The following is a 23064-nucleotide window of genomic DNA, read 5'->3' as shown; positions in this document are numbered from 1 at the left end:
GTGTGTGTGTGTGTGTGTGTGTGTGTGTGTGTGTGTGTGTGTGTGTGGGTGGAGGGGAAACCGATTGCTAAGAGGGGGAAATCATGTGTCATGCCTGTCCATGAGTCATCATAGTAGTGACTCAAAATACATGGAAGAGGGGAATCTACGTGATGATGACATGTCCTGAAGAGTCAATAGTCATACTAATCCTTCCCAACTGAAGTCTGTATTCTCTCCCTTGGAAATTCTCAGTGTTATGTGAAAAACAAAGAAATTTGTAACTTGGGCTCCTTGGGGGTATGCCCAATACTACTAACATGGAGGCCCTTGAGTGTCCTTTTGAGCATGACCAGCTTGCTTAACATGGAATCCACTCCCTCCCTAACCATGTGGGTTGGGGGGCTTCCTTTGATTGGCTCCCTGCATCTTTAGAATGGGTGAGACAGAGCCATTTGCTCTCTTTCCATCATAATCTCTTTCTGCTTTACTTTATTCAACAATTCTCATCTGCTGTGTCCAGCACTCAATATAGATGTTGTGAACTGAACGACTGAGAGGAGAAGGACTTCCATCCCTTTGCTACCTCTACTACCCCTATTATACTCTTGCAATTGGACTGGTGGTGTTTGTTTCCCTTCTGTGTTGTTTGTGTTTCAGGTGACAGAAGTGATTCGAACACAACCTGGGAATTTGAGCCCTGGAATTCATGGCACCAAGATTGTAGGCAGGGTGGCACAGCCAGCCAGCCTAGCATGGAAACCATGAGAAGCCAGAGTGCCTGAGACTCAACCCCAAGGAGTTTTAGATTTGGAAGTAGGACTGTGCTCTATAGGAACCAAGCTAAATTATCAACCTAATCTGCTCCCCAAAGAGTATTATAACTTCCCATGTGTTGGGAAATTATATTTCAATATTTATGGTTATGACTTCTGAAGTAAATATTCCTTTATAAAAGCTTCTGTATTACAAATATAACAGGCCATTTCAATCTAGGCATGTTAAAAGGAACCAGCCAGAATAGACTAGGGATGGATAAAACAACAAAAAGAAAAATAAGCAAACACCCTTCCACCCCCCAAAAAAACCAAACTTCCAAGACTGGGCAAAGTTTTCATGGTTCTGAGTTGACAAACTGCTTCAGTCCGTATTTTTGTTGGATATAAACATCTATCATCTGTCTGCATGTTTGTCTACATTTCTATCCTAGGAATCCTCTAAGTAGAATAACTTTTTTTTTTTCAGAAACTACTTATGATCTCTGACTAATCTAAAGATTTGTCAGCATTTATTTCACCAGGCAATTTAGAAATTCTTTTAAAAAAGAATTTCAAGACAAGGAAAATACAAGACATTGAAATTTAGTCTTCTCTGGCATTCCATTCTGAAGTATACAAGGGACCCATTATTCTCTTGTCTCTAAATCCTTTAGATAATATTTTCCCCTCATCCTACATGATTTAAGAGTGTCAATTTGTGAATGGAGCTATCATTGTGACTGACGAGTTGTCTTGTGGTTCTGAAAGAGCTGAGAAATTTTTTGACTTTCACACCCAGGCAGTTTTTCACCATTTGCTAAAAGAGAGAAATGCATGGCTGTTTGGAGGAAACAATTCACTTTTGGGTTCAGGGGAAGAAACCTTTTAACATGCTAGAGATGAGAAATTGCTTTTATTAAGAAATGCTGTTACTGGTTTTGGGCAGCACTCTGCTTTGCTGTCTGGGCCCAGGGATCATTTGTCTTCTCAACATCAACTGCCATTTAAAAATGTCACTGATTTCTTCTAGTAGGAAGAGAAAACCAGAGAATAGCATCTAAGCAACTTGGTAGGATACAAGCCAACTTGAAATTCTTAATTAAAACACTGCCCGGTTCTTTTCTCATACTGCCAAAGCCCTTCCTGTTGTTTTGCCATTTAAATGTCCATGTCTCTCTTTTTCACATTATTGAATCAGGTTCTTAGGGATGACTACTTATCTTACATGGCTCCAGGTTACCTTATGTTTATGTGGCATTTTTGCATAGATGATCTTAACTGATCACATGTATAAGTCACATTTTAATAGCACTTTAAGAATTTCTCAAATATTTTCCTCATAACCATTTATGAGGTAGTATTGCCCCTATTTTACAGATGAGGAAACTCAGCCTTAGAAAGATAAAATTACTAGTCCAAGGCCCCACGATCAAAAAATATTAATGATTTGAACCCATATCTCCTGACTCCACATTCAGTGACCTTTCTCTGATACCATATTGCTTTTTGACACTCACAAGAATGATGTGGATTTGTTTGGCTAGTTATTATCTTCCCCATTTAGATAAGGAAACCGAGGCACAGACGTTATAGCTAATATCACACAGCTAATTATGACAGAGATGGAAATTAGAACTCTGGTCTACTGTCTCATAATCTAATACTCTTTCTAATGTTATAGCAATTCTGCATTAGATCCATATTCTAATAAACGACATTTTTTTAAAAGGGCAGTGAACTAATTGAGAAACCACTTGGTAAATGTTCCTTATCAACCAGAGCAAAGTGAAAAAGTGAACCCTTCTGAAACATCAGTGTATTGTGAATGTCATTCTTATTGCCTACTTTGTATTCATGATTCTTTAAAGTGAACTTGTCATCTTAAGTATAGAAAGCACCACAGAAATTCTCCTTCATATTACTTAGCAAAAAGCATAGCCTCTCTCTAGGGAAAACCTATTTCAGTTATGTCAGCAAAAGGCCTGACTAACAAATTAATCCCTGTCTTATCAAAAAGACATTGATTCAAATCTTGCCTGAACTAGAGTCCTTGGAAATCTGATGGGAATAGCTCAGACCTGCAAAGAATCTTATGAGGAATGACCCTTCTGGTTTTCAGTTCTATTCTTAGTGGAATCTGGTGTAAATGGCTTACAAGCCTTCACTTAACTCCATGTAGTTCGATTTATCAACTGTGTTACATCAGATTAGAACTGGGGTATCAAAAATTTCAGTTTCCCGTAAGTTGTGGAGTAGATAGGAAACTGAATAATTCAATAATGACAGAGGGAAAGAAAGATACATTTGACTGATCAGTCTTCACAGTATTATATGTGTCATGATTCTTTATAGATATGAAGATTGGGGGGTATATTCAGAAAATAAAAATGGATGAAGATTATCCAACTGAATGAGAATCACAAGAAAGAAAGGCCACAGGACAATTCACCTGAGGAAGAAGAACTCATAACAAGAAGATGATTTAATATTTAATAGAAGTCACATTTAACAAGCACTTTGGGGCATAAGCTATGATCTGATCCATTAGACTATGGAAGTGATCACTTCCCGAGGAGAATTCGTATTTTTTGAAACTTAAAGGAGCAATCTAAATTGCCAAAAATATGTCTGAAACAATCTGCTGGTCTTGAATCCCTTCTATAATTTGGCACCTGACTAAAACCAAGTAAATTTTGAGAATTGTTTTACTTAGTGTCATGCATAATTTTATTTTTCTGGTTTCTCAAGAGATATTACTACACAACAGATAGAAGACTGAATTTGGAACCAGGAATATCTAGTTTTAAAACTTTTCTCAGACCTTCCTTGCTGTGGGACTGTAAGTAAGTCACATGCCTTCTCTGAACCTATTTCCTCATATGTAGAATGGAAAAGATAACTAGAGTGCCCACCTAGTAGGATTGATGTGAGGTTCAAAAAAGGTGATTTCTCAAATTTAAAGTAATACATAAATGTCAGCTATCATCACAGCCACCATTATCATTATTATTGAAATATAGCCCATGACACAATTCAACACAGGCAGACAATAGAATGCAGGTGTTTCATCTTTGTTGGCTTCCATGGAATAAATAGAGAAAAAAAACTGACAGATTTGCTTATGACAGAATATAATCATTCCCAAAGATATGTGGGAGGCAAATCTGAGCATTTGCACTGAATTTTTCAGAACTGCATCTTGTCCGGAGGCAGCTGATAGTTTGATTAGCTCATTTGTAAGGGTTTCCTATCATAATAAAAAATTCAAATTGTGTGTAAAAATTATTCCAGAAATATTAAGATTAAAAGTATTCTAAATGCTACCCAAATATTTTTAAGAAAATGGTTTTTAATAGTTATTTTAAGTAATTGTCTGTTACCTAATGACTACATGGAACATTGAATATGATTATTGCAGATTCACCACAAGCCTTTAATTCTTCATTCCAGGCCATAAAAATCCTGGAATGTGACACTACCTACAGACAGGAAAATATTTAAGATGAATAGTGGTATATGGGATCTAACCAACCTTGAATTACTAGAAGCACTTAGGTGGAGGCAACAGGGTATTGGCTACCTTTTTGTCTGCAGGTATCTGGCCATCTTTACTAGTATGGTTCACTACACTCATTTGGAGGCCATTTCTATTCTGAAAGATTATGTACCTGAATTACCAGATCTGAAGCACCAGTCTTCACATTTCCCTTACTACTAGGGTCTGAAATCAGTTAGAATCTGTTCAGACATTTCTAGAAGTTTCAGAAATAATGAATTTTACTTTCTTCTTAGTAACTAGTCTGATAAAATCAGTCAGTCCTCCCACTCTTGCTGAAGTGAGGACAAAGTATGCTGAAAACATTAAATACAAGGTTTTTAAAACCTTTTTTATATCATAGATGCCTTTGGCAATCTGTTGAAGCCTATGGAGCTCTTTACAGAATAACACTGTTAAATGTATAAAATAAGTACATAGATTTACAAAGGAAAACAAAGGATAGTAAAAGTAAAGATATAATTTTTTTTTTCCATCCACATTCATAGACCCCTTGAAATCTATCCACTGACTCCTTGGGTGTCTGGACTACAAGTTAACAATCCCATATCTAACATTACTTTATTAGGAAATGGGTGATAATGGGCAGCATTTGGGATGCCTACACAGAACATTTTATCCTATTTGTTTTACTTATTACAATAACTGATTCTCACTAGGATTTTCAGGCCCGCAGAATGTCTCTCTGGGGATTAGCTTATCAATATCTTGGTATATTTTCTGATTGGGCATACAAATTATATTTATTGCAAGAGAAAACTACAAGGCAAAACTAGTTCTATGAAGAATAGAATTGAATGCTTCTGAAAGTAAAATCAAATGTTCTCTCCTGAGCTACATGAATACACTGAGACTTGCTTTTCCTTGGCTGTTTACCTTCCAAGTTGTACATAAGTACATTTTATCAGAGTAGTTACTAAGAAGAAAGTAAAATTCACTATTTTGGAAGCTTTTAGAAATGTCTGAACAGATTCTAACTGATTTCAGGCCCCAGTAGTAGGGGAAATGTGAAGACTTGTGCTTCAGATCTAGTAATTCAGGTGCATAATCTTTCAGAATAGAAATGGCCTCCAAATGAGTGTAGTGAACCATACTAGTGAAGATGGCTAGATACCTGCAGACAAAAAGTAGATAAAATCTGGGTTTGTTTCATTTTTGCAATACTCTGTAGATAGAAGGGGACTTTCCATGTGCTTGCTAACCTAGGACTAAGATCGAGGAGAGAGTATGTTGATATATAACTAACCATAAAAACTTGTGTCTTAGTGGGCTTGAAAGTAGTCCTGACTCCCATTTTACAGATATCTGTTAGCATAGAAGACATGCTGCAAAGCTTTTAGTTGTATATGACCACATATACAACTAAGGTGCTTCTAAGAGATAGAAGGGCTTTTTACCCAGGGGACCTTTTCCTTATGAACCACTGGTCAAATGCACATACCCTCTTTCATGACAGATTTTCCCCAAAACATTTTTAGCCTCCACAGAAAGTTGTTTGCAGTTATGAACTGTGTTCAAACAAAGCTGTAGCCAGAATTCTGGGTACCTGACACACATGCCAATCCTCCCTCCCCAGAACCAGCAGCAGAAAAATCTCAAATAAAAATTTAAAAAGACAAATACATTTAGGGTGGGGGTGGACATATATTCAAAAGAAACTTACTTGGGCTTTGGTAGTGGCACCATTTGGCAGCTTCCTATTTTTAAGATTTTTGCTGTGTGTGCTAAGCTCATTTCTTTGCTTTGTGAGGAGTGTAACTATCATGATTGTACTCTAAATTCTGGCACCCTTGGAGCAAAGTCACACTTGCCCCACCCTAGTTCTGGGTCAGTCTTTCCAGCTAATTATAGAACCTTTACAAAAGAAAACAAAAGCCACAGATTTTACTTCAATATATGCTGTCCTGCTGAACAGAGAGGTAATAGATCTGCTCTATTCAAAGTGTTTTGGTCTCTAGTGAATTCTCCAGTTGAAACTTATCCTAGGACCAATCCATACTTCTTATGGATACTCCCAGAAAAAGGAAACTCCTTCCCTTAAGTAGTTTGATTCACCTGTCTCATTCTAGCCATGCTCATGGGCCTAAAGGTGAGCCAGATATGGATAATCCTTAGTTGCAGTATGAAATGGTGCTGCTTTACTTTGGGGGTATTTGCCATTATGTGGTACTACATGACTTCATTTCCTCTAGTAGAACTCATTCCTTCATTTCCCCTCTCTAGTAGAATTTAATCTTGACCATAGGAACTTTTTTATTTTTGGATCTCTGGATCCTCAACACCTAACAGTGCCCCAGAAACAAAAAGAACTTAATAAATGCTTATTAAATGAAGGAATGTATTTAATATGCCATTTGCCATTTTCAAAGAATCACTAAAAGTCAGAGGTAGAATGGATTCTTATGTTGTTGAATACCCTAATTTTTTTTTTTTTAATGTTGGGTTATTCGAGAGGCTGTGGCAATAAATGAAATCTCAGTGATGAGGTGGTGTTAGTTGGCCTTTGCAGATGAGTGGAAGAACACAGGAGATAGTAGATGACTAAACTCAGGAATTGAGCAGAGGGGCCTATTAGTTGGTAGTGCTCTTCTGGGCTTATCTGGGAGTGGGCCAGGTGGAAAGAATACCAAACTTGTGTATCCCTCCTAGGTTCCCCTCAATAATATATTGGCTCCAAGCTCTGCAATGGGAAAACCAGAAAACTAAGGGAATCAAACCTAGGCAACCAGAATTTTGGCTTCATTTGCCAAAAAAACCTAGAAAAGACAGAAAAATTGGGAGAAATTGCCATTCTTCTTTCAACCCCTTCTAAGAACATTTTGAGGAGTAGTAGTTTGAAGAGGGACAGGGAGTGGGAACTGCCTGATGTCACCCTCTTTGGAAGGGTTAGACATTTTCCAGCCTACCTATGAGAGTTAAGACAAAACTTGAACCCTTTTCCATCTGATGAATAAGAATTAGGATTATATACTATTTGGGAGTAGGTGCTTTGAGCCAGGATTATAGTCTAGCAATTGGCCGCTAAAGAAACGAACATCTTGGTCTTGGTTGAGCCAGAGTCCTGGCATGGAAAGCTGGCTTCATGAGTGTGCTAGAGATTCAGAGCACAGAGGTTCTCTGAGAGTTGGGAGGATCTGGATCCCAGGAAATGGAATTTGGTAGTGAGAAGGCAGGATGGGAATGAGGCGGAGGACCAAGGTAAAAGGGACCCTGAAAACAGGGATGAATATGGGGAAGATGGACGTGAGCTGAGAGAACCAGATGTCTGGGGTCCCTCAAAGGTAGAGAAGGACTGAGTTCTAGAATTGCAGCAAAGTGAGGACTCCAGGATTTTTAAGCCGTCCCCTCCTCCCCACTCCCTCCAGCAAAGTGAGGGGACAGGAAGGGGAGGGTCAAACCATGGGTTTAATCCCCAAGTAGTGACACAGATCCATTTCAGTCCGAACAAATGGCCGGACAAGGGGAGGAGTGCGAGGCTCAGTGCAGCCCAGGTTCCGGGGGGCGTTGGGAGGGGTCGGCGAGGAGGGCAAGCGCGGCTGGGAGCTGGGCGGTGGCGGGGCGACGCTGTCCCTTTCGGTGGCCCCGAATACAGTGAGTGTGCCCACAGCTTTCGTCGTGCTCATCTTCGCTCTCCGTGGAGCTCTCCCCGAAGGCCCGGGGCTTCTTGTAGATACAGCAGCACTTGGAGGAGCGGCGTCCCAAATGCTCGTTGTCCACCGTGTCCGTTGACCATTCCACCTTCTTGTCCGGCTTCCGCTTCCGCAGCTTAATGGTCAGGCTCCGGTTCTCCATCGTCCGCCGCACGGGTTGGGTCGTCACGGTAACCGACGTGTCCCTTGTGGCCTGGCTCAGCCCAGCCTTGGTCTCAGCCATGGCGGGGGCTGAGGCTGGGTGAGGGATGTCGGGAGGAGGCGTTATCTTCCTTTTACCGGCTCCCTCTGTGAGGACGAGCCTCCGGTGGAGGAGGAAGTCGGAGTCCGGGTCCAGCTGTTGTTGCTCCTCTTGGGTCTCGACTCCCTCGCCCCTCCCCACCCCAGCAGTCTACCCCCCCTCACTTCCGGCCCCTGGCTTCCGGGTATCCACTCTCATTTTACAAAGGAGAAAAATGGAAGCCTAAGGAAGTGACGTCACTAGGCCGAGGCAACAGCTAATTAGAATTGGAAATTCAATTCTTTCCTTTGCCCTATGTTAAGTTCTCACAAAACGAGATAGGAAAGTTAAGGAGGAAGACCCAAAAGACAGAGATCAAGGGTTCCCAAACTTTCCCTGATAAAGAGATAATTTTCATTTCCTGAAAGGCTTATGATCATCCATGGGCAAAAGAGACATTACTAAGAATACAGGTCCCTTAAGGGTACTATTTCATATGCAATGTTGGGCATCCTTGAATATGGCTGCAGAAGCTAATTAATGTGTCTTATGAATTCCTTAAGGGCATAGACTGTGTCTGTGAACTTCCCTTAGTATAGCATCAAGGAAACATAACTACTTACAGAAAATACTTTTAAAACGCCATGCTAGTAGGCCTCATGGGTTCATCCAATCCCGTGTTCTGTCTCTCCTGGTTATGCCAGAGAATACATAATGGGTTGTCCTAAATAAGTTCAACCTCAAGAGACTAGGGATATACCCCTTAACATCTTCAGCTTCTTTTAATAGCCTATAAAATTTATTTTGTATGAATTTAACTTAGTCATTTGGAACCTATACATATTTTCATCTTGTTTCACCAGGGAAGTGGCATAGTGTAGTTGGTAGAGTAGGAAGACCCACTCCTATGACACATAGTGGCTGTGTAACTCTAGGCAAACAATTCATCCTTTTGGTGTTCTACACCAAAGCTTCTTAAACTGTGGGTCTCCACCCCATATGGGGTTAGCTGAATGTGGTATCATGAAAATTTTGGCAATAGTAAAGGTTACGCATACCAATTTTATACCTATATACCCAGGGTTGAGTAAAGATGTCTCTGATAAAAAGGGGTTGGGAGTGGAAAAAGTTTAAGAAGCCTTCTTCCACAGGACTGTCTAAAACTAGGAATTAGAAAGAAGGTGGTGACCTAGGTGAATAGAGAATTTCCTCATTCAGAAACTCCCTATATTAATGAAATCACGGTTTTAGTCCCGATTCCTGTATTGTTTCTTAGGCTGATGTGTCATAAGCTTATTATTTACTGAGTCATTGCTTCCTTCTGTCTTCATTTGTCTTAAAACAACCTTAGAACCCTAAAAGGTAAGCCATAGTTCTAGTCTTCCTGGATTTGCTGGCTGAGTCTGTTACACTTTCCATAGCCTTCATGATTTTATTGGGTATGATCATTTCCCCTCTCTATATTTTTCTTTCCATATTGATGTCATACTCTCTTTGGTCCTATTATGGGCTCAAGGTATCTCAGAAGTTTTCTGGGGAAAATCAAGGAAACTTCTTCTTGAGAAACTAAACCAAAGGACAGATACACTTAAAGAGATAAGTGGCACCCGATCTGGACTGAATTAACTCCAGGACCACCACTCTTCATTCCAGTCTCCCCTACCCATTGAGGAGATAACCCTATTAGGCATGGCGGCTGAAAAAGTGGCTTGAGGGGACAGAACAACCTCCCCTCACCAGACTGCTTCCAACCTACCACCCAATAAGGGAATTTTCTACAATCAAATGATCACCCCATCAGACCACCATCAGTCCTCTATAAAAGGATTTGCCTGTCTCCTGCTCTAGGAGAAAGGTATCTCAGAGAGCCATGTCTCTATGCTATGCCTTCTCCCCATGAGAAGAAGTCCAAGAACTTCTCTCTTGGTTTCCTTTCCCTAACACCTATTATTTGACTCTAATTGGATTTGTGTGCAAGAGAGTATAATTCTTTAAAGAGGAATTCCTAAGAACATCTACCCCAAACCCCCCCAAATTTCCCCTCTAACAGGTCCATTATAGTTCCATACATCCATTTTCTTCCTTGATAATTTTAGTTGCTCTTTCCTGGCAGCCAAGAAATTCATCATATTGTTAAAGTTTCATTTCTGTTTTCTTTTCCAACACCCTTCATAAGCAGGCCCACCATTTTGTTGGCCTTAACATTTGCAATAGTGCATTAAACTACAACCCAGAGAAAACAGTCTAAATGACTCCAAGATATTTTTCTTGGGTTGTAACTTATAATTCAGAGTCTATCTGAGTGAACCCAGTGGTAATTCTGGAAAGTACAGATAAAGACTGGTTTGGGGCCTAAAACCCTCCAGCAAACAATTCCTGACAAGTCTGCAGGGTACGCTCGACATTAATAAGGAGAAGAGCTCATATTTCTATGGTGCTTTAAGGTTTATAAAATGCTTCCCTCTTTCTTGGCACAAACAAATTCCTCCAAAATTCTTTTTCTTCACCTTGTGTCACTTTTAAGCCCTTTTCATTCTGTCTTCTGACCCCAATATTCCCCCCCCCAAAGTTACCAAGTATATTATTTCTCAAATCCAACGACCTTTTCTTAGTCTTCATCCCCCTCCCCCCCCCTGCACTTAACATATTTATGATCTTGGGCAAGTCATGTCCCTTCCATCGTCCTTCTTTTCCTCATCTATATGATGATAGGACTAGACTAGATGATCTCTAATGTGTCTTTCAGTTTTAAATCTATAATCATCTAATTTGATGGCCTTTTTAGACAATTTTGTTATTTGCTGTGGACAGAATGTTTATTACCTGGTGACTAGATTTCTGGTAATAAGTCTTTCTAAATTTATCCAGATTAGTCCTTGGATAGATGATCCAGAATTCCTCGTTAGACTTTTGCTTAAAGCCATCATATTTTGGTAAGACAACTTTATCACATGTTTCATTGATACAGCCTTTTAGAGGTTAACAATGCTACAATTAGAGGGGCAGTTAGGTGGCACAGTGGATAGAGCACCAGCCCTGGAGTCAGGAGGACCTGAGTTCAAATTTGGCCTCAGACACTTAACACTTACTAGCTGTGTGACCCTGGGCAAGTCACTTAACCCCAATTGCCTCACCAAAAACAAAAACAAAAACAAAACAAAAAAACAGTGCCACAATTAGGAGATGGGAGAAAGATGATAAAATGTAGGTTTTCAGTCAAAAGACTTAGGAAAAAATCTTTGAATAGTTAAGGTATATCGGGTGACATATAAAAGAGGAGGAAAAAAATACAAATTGTTTCCCTAAAAGAACCTCATAACTATGTGATTGAGGATCCTGCTCTTTCAGCTTTGAAATGAAAACAGTCTTAATTGTTCCTATTTGACATAAGTTAAAAAAAAATGTTTCCAAAAGTCTGATGCTAATTTAAGCATAAGCACCAAATATGCCTCAGTGGTCCCATAGAGACTCTTACTTTGTAGTTCCCAGTTTTCTGTGCCATTGTCATATTTAATCCTTTGTTTTAGGTATAACTTCAAAACCCGGGAGAAATGTTTCTAAAATAGTTTTTTTTTTAAAAGGGATCATGTGACACACAAGCTCAAGAATATATCCCATAATTTAAGAGAAAATAAATTGTGTCAAAATAGTGGAAAGTGTTTTCTCACCAGAGCTAAGGCTGAATAAATAATGGAAATATTCTGTGAAGCATGAGCCTTCCTGCTAGGTCCTTTTTCCCCTTGACTAATAAATGGAATTCTGAATAAGAGTTCTGAGTTTGGGACCATGTCTTGGAAATCAATTCCCCTATATTTATGAGGGTCTTTTTTAGTAGTTGTGGGATCTGCGATGTTTCTTTTCTTTTCTTTCTTTTTTTTTTTTTTTTACTTTTAGCTCTTCTAAGTATTGTAAACGAATCAACATTTCCTGGGTCATCAGTGCACATGTACCCACAACCTTGGAGTTCCCTAGATCACTATTTCCCTTTGACTTCAGTTCACTGAATATTTACCCTTGCCATGTTGTGTCATGCTTTCTTTTCTCAATCTTATTTACAAAATGATCTTATTCTGTTGATCCATTGTTTTGTCTGCCCTGGATTCTCTTTTATTTTCTGCCCTGGTTTTTCTTATTCTCCCTCTACATGTTCCCATTTGGTGACTTCATCAGCTCCCATAGCTTTAATTATTATCTGCATGCAAATGACTCCCAAATCTACAGACAGAGCCCTTCTCTCTCTCCTAAGTGCTAATTATACATTTCCAACTACCTCTTGGATATTTCAAACAGATGCCCCATAAGTATCTCAAACTCAACATTTCCAAAGCACAACTCATTCTTTCTCCCCCACCCCTACCAAATTACTTCTCTGCTGGACTTCCCTATTTCTTCAAGGGTACTACCTCCCTTCCAGTTACATAGGTTCACAACCTTGACATTAATCTTGACTTCTTACCCTGACTTTCGAATACCAATATTCTTTTGGTGACATTATATAACAATGAGTCATGGCACATTATAATCTTTAAAGAATTAAAGCTGAATGTCACACAAAGGGCAATGTAGAGGTACATGGTGGATTCAAGCAAACTGATTTTGAAAGATGACATCAAAGAGATGACTAATTTTAAAAATCAGTTAGTCATATGGGAGAGAGTGAAGGGTAACTGATGGCCAGTCTGTGGCTTGTGGTGGTAGAAGAATCCAGGTGGGTGTTTTCTGGTGAAATTAGGGGAGGTTATAGACAAGAGTTGCACTGGTAAAGTAGGCATTGATGAGTTGTACAGTCTACATCACAGATTACAGATCTCATGTGAAATTGTTTATTATAATTATTTATGATCATTTATATAGTTATTTATATATTTTTCCCTTAAAGGCTCTTCTCTATCATGAGCCAATCAAGATGTAAGGAGGAGGTCTCTCTTGCTAAACCTGGAAGAATAAGAATTCTGAAATGATGACTAACAATTATATAATGTTTTAAGGTTTGCAAAGCACTTTACAAAATATTAGATCATTTGATCCTCACAACAATTCTGGGAGGTAAGTGTTGTTATTGTTATTTTTATCCCCATTTTTTTAGATGAAGAATCTGAGTTAGATAGTACTTGGGGTCATATAGCTAGTAAGTGTTTGAGGCAGGATTTGAACCCAGCTCTTTCTGGTTCTAGGTTCAGCACTCTATTCATAGTACCCTACATACTTGTGGTATAGGAATATATTCTGGCAACTGAATAAAGGATAACCTAGAGAAAGATGAAACTGGTGGCAGAGATCATTTACAAGACTATTAATATTGTTCAGGTGAAAGGTGTTAAAATACTAACCTACAGTGGTGACTATGTGAATAAAGAGAAGAGGATAGATGCAATAGATCTAGAGATAGTATCCAAAGAATTTAGCAAGTGATGGGATACAGAGGTTGCTACTAACAGATTCATTATGGAGAGCTGAAGATTACAATGAATCCTTGGAAGCAGATGATGTCACTAAGGGATTGTGTGGAGAAAGAATAAGGCTCAAGGTAGCTTTAGGGGTACAACCAAAGTTAGGATCTATGACATGGTGAGGATCCAGCAAAAGAGCATGAGGAATTGTAAATAGGTAAGAGGAGATCCAAGAAAGAACAGTCACAAAAGCTCAGAAAGGAAGGAGTATCAAGGAGGAGAGAGTGATATTTCAGAAAGGTCAAGAATATGAAGACTGAGAAAAGGCCATTGCAATTGACAACTAAGAGATAACTTAACAGAACTGTTTTAGTTGAATGATGAGGAAATCATCTCATAGAGGATTTAACCGAATGAGGAGAGACAGAATGGAGGCACCAAGTATAGAATAAGTTTGACTAAGAAGAGAAGAGATGTAGAGGATGACAGTTAATGGGGATGGGAGATCTAGTGTGGTCTTTTTAAGGATATGGTGAGGGAGGTAACAGGAGATTTGTGGTTAGAAGGATTCTATTATAATGAATATGTATGAGAGTCACAGAGAGAGACAGATACTTCATAAATGCTTGTTGGCTTATTGATTATTATGGCATCTTGGGTTTCTTCATCTCACTGACCAGATACCAACGATCATAATATTGGTATACTTTAATACCGTGAATTTTATTGCTTTCTTTTTGCTCATGTTTATATAGAGGGTGGAGGTACTAGTACTTAGGATAGAGAAAGAGAAGGGAGGGTGGCAAGCATGTGTAGAATAGATACACATAAAGACAAGCACAGCATAGATAAATTTTACCACCTGCCTTAACAAATGACTCCATAACTAGTATATATAATGTCTTGCTCAGTACTTCAGAGTCTATCATGGTATATTCAAGAGAATGCAGGATCTGGAATTAGTAGACACAGGTCTGATTCCTGACCCTGCCATTATTTGCTCATCCTTTGGAAGGGCAGGGACTATCTTCTTCTCCTCCTCCTCCTCCCCCCCTCCTTCCCCTCCTTCTCCTTCTCCTTCTCCTTCTCCTTCTTCTTCTTTTTGGCAATGCAGTGAGGGTTAAGTGACTTGCCCAGGGTCACACAGCTAGTAAGTGTCAAGAGTCTTAGGTCGGATTTGAACTCAGGTCCTCCTGAATCCAGGGCTGGTGCTTTATCCACTATGCCACCTAGCTGCCCCTGCAAGGATTATCTTCTGACTCTTTTTGTAACCCCAGTGCTTGGGTCAGTGCCTGGTACATTTGTTGTTGCTGTTCAGTTGTGTCTAACTCTTAGCAGCCATTATGGGGTTGCAAAGACACTGGACTGGTTTGCCATTTCTTTCTCCTGTGGATTAAGGCAAATAGAAGGTAAATGACTTGTCTAGGGTCACACAGCTTGTGAGTGTCTGAGGCCATATTTGAATTCAGGTTTTCCTGACTCCAGGTCCAACTTTTTATATCTACTTAGCCATCTAGCTGCCTCCAGGTGCTTAATAAATGTTTACTGATTGACTCCATTCTCTGAGCCTTAATTTCCTTATCTAGAAGATGAGGATAATTCACAATCTTCCTTAAGTATTCTTGGGAAGTTCAGCTGAGATAATATTTAAAAAGAACTTTGTGATTGTAAAGTGCTGTATAAATAGAAACCATTATTAGCAATTAACTAACAACATATTAACATTGTTGACTCAAATGAGGTTAGCAACACAATCACTTATACAATTAACACTATAGTATACATTGATAATATAGAAATTAGGAAAACAAAATACATCACTAAAAACTTATTTTAAAAACTATGAGTTGAGAACTATCATGTAACGGAAAAAATAAAATATCTCATAAAAAAAAATAAAAAAAAAAACTATGTATAGAAACCACTGCCTGGTGAAATGCTTTTGTGGCAGGAAAAGGACCCAAACAAAAGTCTCCAACTTATTCTTCCCTCCCTAAGAAGAAAGAAGATGCTTTTTGCAACACTTTGGAAGGAGAGTTGTTAAAACCTTATCATTGTTTCTGGTGCTTTAGATAAATCTGCTATTCTGTCTCTCTATATAAGTTAATTTTCTTGAAGACTAATGATGACACCAGCAGCAAGGGAAATGAAGTCATTGCCTTCAAGGAAGGTGGCTTTTGAAATAGCTGGCCACCTTCCAGGGATGATTTCTGAGGTGAGAATCAGGCCCTCCATCCAAAAACCGAATTTCTTCCCAAATTCATTAAAGATTTACTTCCTTCCTTAAGGATTAAGGCTTTAGCTTCAGTTAAAATGCAAATAGCCCTGGGAGGAGTCACTTATACCTTGGAACTAGAGAGTGTATCACCTTTTCTCTGAGAATACATTTGAATCGAAAGAAGGTGAAATAGCTGGAGGACATGTTTCTGAATTTTTGGTGTTCATCTGAGGGTAAAAAGAACACAGAAAGAGGCGTCTAGGTGCTCATTTATTTATTTATTTTTGACTAACCTCACAATTCTGTCCTTTTTGCAAAGGATAGTTTCAAGTTGTTGCTAAAATAATCCTGATCAGTTTTCATAGTTTGTCTCACCTCCTCTCCCCATTCAACACTCAGGGAAAAAAGCGCACTCAATTTGCAGAACACATTTATAATAATATTTAGACACTGCGCATGCCCATTTCAATGTCATTGGCTTGACTACTACTGAAAGGCCTATACCTATCCATGCAATTAAAAACCTCACTACTGGGCTTCTTCATTCTCAGCTCACTGGATAGCTACATTCATTGAGAACATTTTTTTAAACCTATAATTAAATCTGGCAATCTGAAACAATTAATTTTTTTTTCTTTGAGGTTAATCTTGCTTCCTTGAATATTCTGAAAACCTTCCAAAACAGTGTAGCATAGCATACAAAGTATTAAAATTAAAATCCTTTTAAAAATGTCTTCTTTTTTCCCACATGAAAAGAATGTAAGTAGCTCATTCAGAGGGAATCAGGAAAGCTCAGAATCTCACCTGCTTTAGTTGAGCCTTCTCTTGCTTTATGGGGATCATCAAGGATGGTAACAGATATGCATGTTAGTCTGACTTCCGCATTTGCCAATCAGTCCTTCGTATCAATTTGTAAGATGTCTGCCCTGAGCTATGGTTCTAAGGAAAGGTGAATCTGGAGTCATAGGATGTGGATTTGATTTCTCCACCTATAAAATGATGGGGTTGGACTAGATATTCTACAAGGTCCCTTCCAGTTCTGTTCTTATGATCTCTGGGGTTGGTTCCTTCTCACAGAAGGGAACAAATGTAACTAGTCTACTTAGTAACTAAACCTGCATATTTGGCCTCATTACTACAACTTGACTATTCTAAGCAAAATCTCATTATTACAAGAAAAACAACTCCTGCTTAGAGGAGAGATGAGAGAGATTATTGGCATCCTAGTGGCATATGAAGAATGCAATTTAATAATTAAAAAAAATATTAAATGCCCACCATGTTCAAAGAATTATACTGGGTTCTAGGGTGCTACTAAAATAACAAATTCCAAAAAAAACCCTCCTGTCTTCAAGGAAATTATATTTCTATTAAAAAAACCAAAACACCTTTTTGTTAATATTCTCTTCCTTAATCTAAGAAGGTTCCAAAATACTCTAAATGGTATCATTAATAAGGCAGGTCTTCATTCTACCAGAACACATAAGAAACATAAAATATGGTCCCTCTCCTCAAAGAGCTTACAGTCTAAATGGATAGATAATACTAACATTTACATAAAATAATAACTTACATTTACATGGGGTTTTATAGTTTAAAAAGAACTTTCCTCAGCAGTGGAAAAAATATGAAATATATCCAAAATATACTGGGAGATCTAGAGAATATTCATTTTAGGGCTATAGTTTCACTTTGAATTTCTAACCCACAGAAATGTCTACTTTCCATTTCCTCCCAAATCTAAAGTTCCGATTCTTCTTTACCTGGATTGTCAGCTGGGATACCAGGTTGCTCCTCTCATTCCCCATACAACCATTATGGTCACATGTCTACTTGGCCCAGAATACCAATCTTTGTCTTGGCTATCATTAACAAGGTTTACAGGATCACAGATTTAGGGCTGGAAGGAAACTTAGAGGCCATGGAATTCCATTCTCTTATTTTATAGTTGAAGAAACTGAGAACAGAGAAATTAATTAACTTTTCCTGGGTCACACAACTAATGTGAGCCTGAGAGGATCTATGTGTGGGGTAGATATGTGTCTTAGTCTTTGTATGGAAATGACTGAAAATGATTTTCCATTTGTCTGTGCATGAATCTACATGTATATATGACTCTGAAGAATTTTCATACCCTACCATGAATTTTTTTGGGGTAGGGCAATGGGGGTTAAGTGACTTGCCTAGAGTCACACAGCTAGTAAGTGTCAAGTGTTTGAGGTCGTTTTGAACTCAAGTCCTCCTGAATCCAGGGCTGGTGCTTTATCTACTGCGCCACCTAGCTGCTCCCCTTTTCCCATGGATTTTTATATTTTGGACATTCCCTGATAATCTGATAGTCCAACCCTATATCTATATCTATATTTATATATGTGTGTGTATGTATATGTATATATGTATATATTGTTGTAAAATAATGGAATTTGGCAGACGCCAAGGGGTCCCACCTGATTGATTTAGTATTGTTTGAGGAACTAAGTACATACTTGGGATGATTAGATATAGGCCATACCTGGCCTGCCCTGAGTGATCTATACTACTGATGTCAGCAGGGGGACCACCACTCTTGGCCAAGCAACTTGAAGGACCTCCCTTTTGGGGGAGGGAGAAAAAAGGTAGAAAAGAGAATGCTGAGGCTGGGAGCTCTCTCTTTCCTGTTGGTGAGCGTCTGAGAGCAGACCAGAGAGGGACTGCACAACTGACTCCCATAGAAACTACGGACCCCAGGTGGTGAGTTAATAGAAACAAGGCCAGCTCTTCGAATTAGCTGAGCTGGAAGCAAGTTTGGGGATTGAGTCAGTCTTTGCTAGAGCCAGGGAGCTTATCCATTTTTCTCTTCCTCTATTCCCTTGGCTTTATTAACTTCACGTTTGTTATATATTTTATTCTCATTAATAAAACATGATTTGTTTGTGGAAAAGAGGCTGTTTAATCTCCTTTCTTATTGGCCTGGGAGAAATAACTAAAAAAGGCAGTTTGGAAGAGAGGAAACTTTGGACCCAGAGGTCCCTTGTTATTTTCTGAACCCCAGTATTACAGTGAGCCACCCAGTGAACTGTCCCCATATCAAATTTGGCCCTTACAATATGTGTATATATATGTATATTATATATATATATATATATATGGAGAGAGAGAGAGAGATTGATTCTGTCTGGGGAAGAATGGAAAATGTAAGGTTTTGTTTTTGTTTTTATTCCTGCCACCTGAAGTTTTATGTAATATGGGCATGCTATGACATTTCTTCTCTCTAATATCTCTTTATACTGGTTTGCTCACTTCACTGCACATATTGTCAGATCAAGTTGGGAGCTGGTGGTTTTCCTAAGGTGGTGGCCACATGGACTACAAGTTACTCTGAGGGTACTAGGAGTAAGGCTATGGTCCGGGAGCTAAAAATGTAATACTTAACAATTGTAGATCATGAGCCACCACCAGTATGCTTCCTATTTAAATAAATCAGTAACAATGACACCATTAACTCTCTCTCTCTTTTTTTTTGGTGAGGAAATTGGGGTTAAGTGACTTGCCGACGGTCACACAGCTAGTAAGTGTCAAGTGTCTGAGGCCGGATTTGAACTCAGGTCCTCCTGACTCCAGGGCCAGTGCTCTATCTACTGTGCCACCTAGCTGCCTCAACATCATTAGCTCTTAAAACAATAAAACAAACACAAGAACAATAATAAAACTGAACAGTCCAACCATAAACCTGGGTCTCATTTTCCCACCAATGAGCAAAGTTTCCATGGAGGAGGATGAGTACAAACTTATAGAAATTTGGCATTGAGGAAGAGAGGAAGGAAACAAGTCTTTATTAAGTGCCTACTCTGTATTCTTACAACAAACCTGGAACATAGGTGCTTTTATTATCCCCTAATATTACTATCCCCATTTTTTTTTATGTGGAAACTAAGACAAACAGAAATTAGGTGGCTCACCCAGGGTAGTACAGCTAGTAAGTGTCTGAGGCCAGAATTGAATTCAGGTTTTTTGTTTGTTTATTTGAACTTCAAACCCAGCACTCTATCCACTATGCCACCTAACTGCCTCTATGAGTAGGAAACCCTTGTGCCCAAGAGCAGTTCAGAAGTCTAGAATGCAAAACCACTGATGTCCTTGATCTTCTTAAGGAACAGTTTATAACCCTTGTCACTTGCTGGGTACAGCTATTCTTCTGAGTCTCTGTTCTCTTGCAGGGGAAAGCTATTTCACTTCTGGCTGCTACTCTCAGGTCACTGAAGCAGTATTAATATCTCTTAGATGAAAGAGCATCTCTAAGCTTGGGGTCTGTACAGCTGTGAAGGGAGGCTACCCTAGCTCACCTCTGAGGTAGTATAACTCATAAAAAATGGTATCCCTAAGTCTGGAATCTGCAAAGCTATTCAAGTCAGCTCCCTAAGTTGTGAGGTGTCCTCCCCTAACAATCATAGATGGCAGTAATAACCAAGGAAGACAAATCTCTGAAGTACTTCTACTTTTCGAGGTGCAGATAGCTGAAAGGCCTTCCTTTACCCTAGTGAGTTCTTTAAATAGCAAAGGAGTCTCCCTTCATGCAATCAGTTCCTGAAATAGTCTTCTTCCAATAAGACCAATTTCTAGTGACAGACTCCCCAGGTACTAAGTGACTCATGTCTACTTTAGGGTGAGAATGGTAGCATACAGACTTTTTTTTTTAGCTCCGCATGGAATGGTCTTGGAAACCTATGAGAGGATCATTAGAATTTTCCAGTCTCTTGGATAACTTACCTGCAAATCTTTGAAATATAGATGGAACATTTTCCTTTAAATTGTTTGTTTTCCCTTAATCTGTGGTCTAAGACTATCTTCTACTTTATAAATGTACGTTTGTTCTTTTCCATTATTATTGTTATTGTTATTGTTATTGAGCTAACACTTTTAATGCATTACTTAGAACTGAGGGGGGAATAGGAATCATATCCCTTTAACAATTCATTCTTCAACAAGACCAAAAAAACCCCAAACCAACCAAACAAACAAACAAACAAAGAAAACCAACCCACCAACTATCTCCTATAAGGCATTTTGGTAATAATAACTTGCTATTTTAACCTCCAGATGCCATCTGCATTTTGTAATGCAATTTGCCAGTTGTGAAAGGACAGTGATAAAATGATCTGACCTTTACATATTACTGCTAGATTTCTTTTTCAGTATTCATTGGGAAAATATGAAGAGCTACATTCTTTCTAGTATTCCTGGAAAATGTGTTTTCCTGCCTTTTCACACTCAGAAGTGAGTTCTTTTGTGGAATAAACCACCCCCCCTGCCATTTTTCCCTCTATAAATTTTGGTGTATTAATGCTTCTCCTTTTGTGGTATAACCCACATAGATGATCCTGGAACAATTCTTTCTTTTCATTGACCAGGAATCTCATCAGCTGAAAAAGTAACAGCAGGTTTCAGATCTTCATAGATTTTGGTCCCGAATCAGATCAAACAAACTACCACCTGGACATTGACTGTTTTAAAACCATATCATGGATGTCAATGAAAAGTGGGATAAGACCCCTAACCCTGCAACCTGCCACCCAAAATTATATCTACTGTTTGGAGAAAAATGTCATTGCTTTAATGATGATATGGAAAGCAGGAGTAGAGTAAGAAGTCTTTCCAGACTATTACACAAATAGGCAAGTAGATTGGTAAATTAAATAGGAGGGAGGAGGAAGGAAATTATAAGATTTCCTGTTCCTCTTAAGTTCTCACAGCATAGCTTCATTTTTTTATGCTATATTTCATGAATTTGTTGCCATTTTACATTTTCCTTTATTTCATTGCCAAAAAATTAACCACTTAGTTGCTAATCTATTGGCAAAGAGCTTCAAATCTTCAGACACTAAACACAGATCAGTACCTAGAGCTGACTGTAGGTCAGATCATGACCTTCATATTGCAAAATTCAGATTTAAATTGAAGGAAGAAGAACTATCAGACCATATAGGTATGATCTAGACAACATCCTTTATGAATATGAATATGAAGTAGAGGGGATAAATAGATTTAAAGGATTAGATTTGGTAGTTAGAGTGCCTGAAGATCTATGAACAGGGGTTCATGATATTGTACAGGAGAGAGCAACAAAAAACATTCCAAAGAAAAAAGAGCAAGAAAGCAAAATGGATGCCTCTTGAGGCTTTAAAAATAGCTGGGGAAAGAAGTAAAGGGAAAAAGAAAGGAGAAAAGGATGAATCAAAAGCCAGAATTAAGGTGCCTGGATGAAGTATCAACAATCTCTGATAAACAGATGATACTACTCTAATGGAAAAAAGTGAAAAAGAATTAAGAAGCCTTTTGATGAGGGTGAAAGAGAAGAGGGTAAAGGTTGACTTTGTAGCTTAACATTAAAAAAGTAAGATAATGGCAACTAGTCCCATCACTTTCTGGAAAACGGGAAAAAATGGAAGCAGCATCAGAGTTTATATTTTTGGGCCCAAAGGTCACTATAGATGGTGACTATAGCCATGAAATTAAAAAAAACACACAACAACAACACTTGCTCCTTGGAAGGAGAGCTATGGCAAATCTAAACAGCATACTAAAAAGCAGAGATATCACCTTGTCAACAAAAATCTCTATAATCAAACCTATGGGGTTTCCAGTATCAATGTATGGCTGTGAGTATAAGGAAAGTTGAGTGCCACAGAATCACTACTTTCAAATTGGGCTGGGGAAGACTTTTGAGAATCCCTTAGACAACAAGAAGACCAAATCAGTTAATACTTAAAGAAATTAATTAAGGCAATTCATTGGAAGATCACAGACTGAAGCTGAAACTTAAATACTTTGGCTACATACTAAGAAGACAGAACTCATTCAAAAAGACCCTGATGTTAGGAAAGACAGAAGGCAAAAAAGGGGGGGACAGCAGAGGAGATGGATAGATAGTGTCTTGCAAACAACAAACATGAACTTGGACAAACTTAAAGAAATAGTAGAGAAGATCCTGATGTACTATGTCCACAGGGTCAGAAAGAGTTGGGCATAACTAACTAAATAACTGAACAACAACACCAGCAACAAGCCAAATCATCCTAACAGCATCTCAAGATGCAACATGAAAAAGAATAAAAACAAAAAGATAATATATAGAACAGATATTTCATTTTTATTAACATTTTAAAGCCATATATGACACTGGAACTACCACATCTGGAATCTAACACATCAGCTTCTGATGTGCTTTATTAGGAATGCAAAATGGCATTAAAGAAGATGATAATATAAAGAATATTTGGACCAAATCAAACAAAAATGGGAATCCCTGGTAGAAGT

General features: G+C 38.6%; 2 protein-coding genes across 3 annotated transcripts in view; both read right to left on the bottom strand.

Annotated features, from left to right (window-relative positions):
- The window catches only part of GABRB1 (gamma-aminobutyric acid type A receptor subunit beta1), a 433528-nt gene that overhangs the window by 382930 nt on the left and 27534 nt on the right, over positions 1-23064 (bottom strand). The window lies entirely within an intron of this gene.
- On the bottom strand, positions 7771-8166 carry LOC122730942 (E3 ubiquitin-protein ligase PPP1R11-like). Its single transcript, XM_043970570.1, has one exon. The coding sequence runs from the start codon at positions 8164-8166 to the stop codon at positions 7771-7773; it is 396 nt and encodes a 131-aa protein (XP_043826505.1).

This window comes from Dromiciops gliroides, chromosome 6 (genome assembly GCF_019393635.1).
Source record: "Dromiciops gliroides isolate mDroGli1 chromosome 6, mDroGli1.pri, whole genome shotgun sequence".
In the NCBI taxonomy this organism is placed as follows: domain Eukaryota; kingdom Metazoa; phylum Chordata; class Mammalia; order Microbiotheria; family Microbiotheriidae; genus Dromiciops; species Dromiciops gliroides.
The sequence above is the reverse complement of the archived record's forward strand: the minus strand, read 5'-3'. Positions and strand labels throughout refer to the sequence as shown.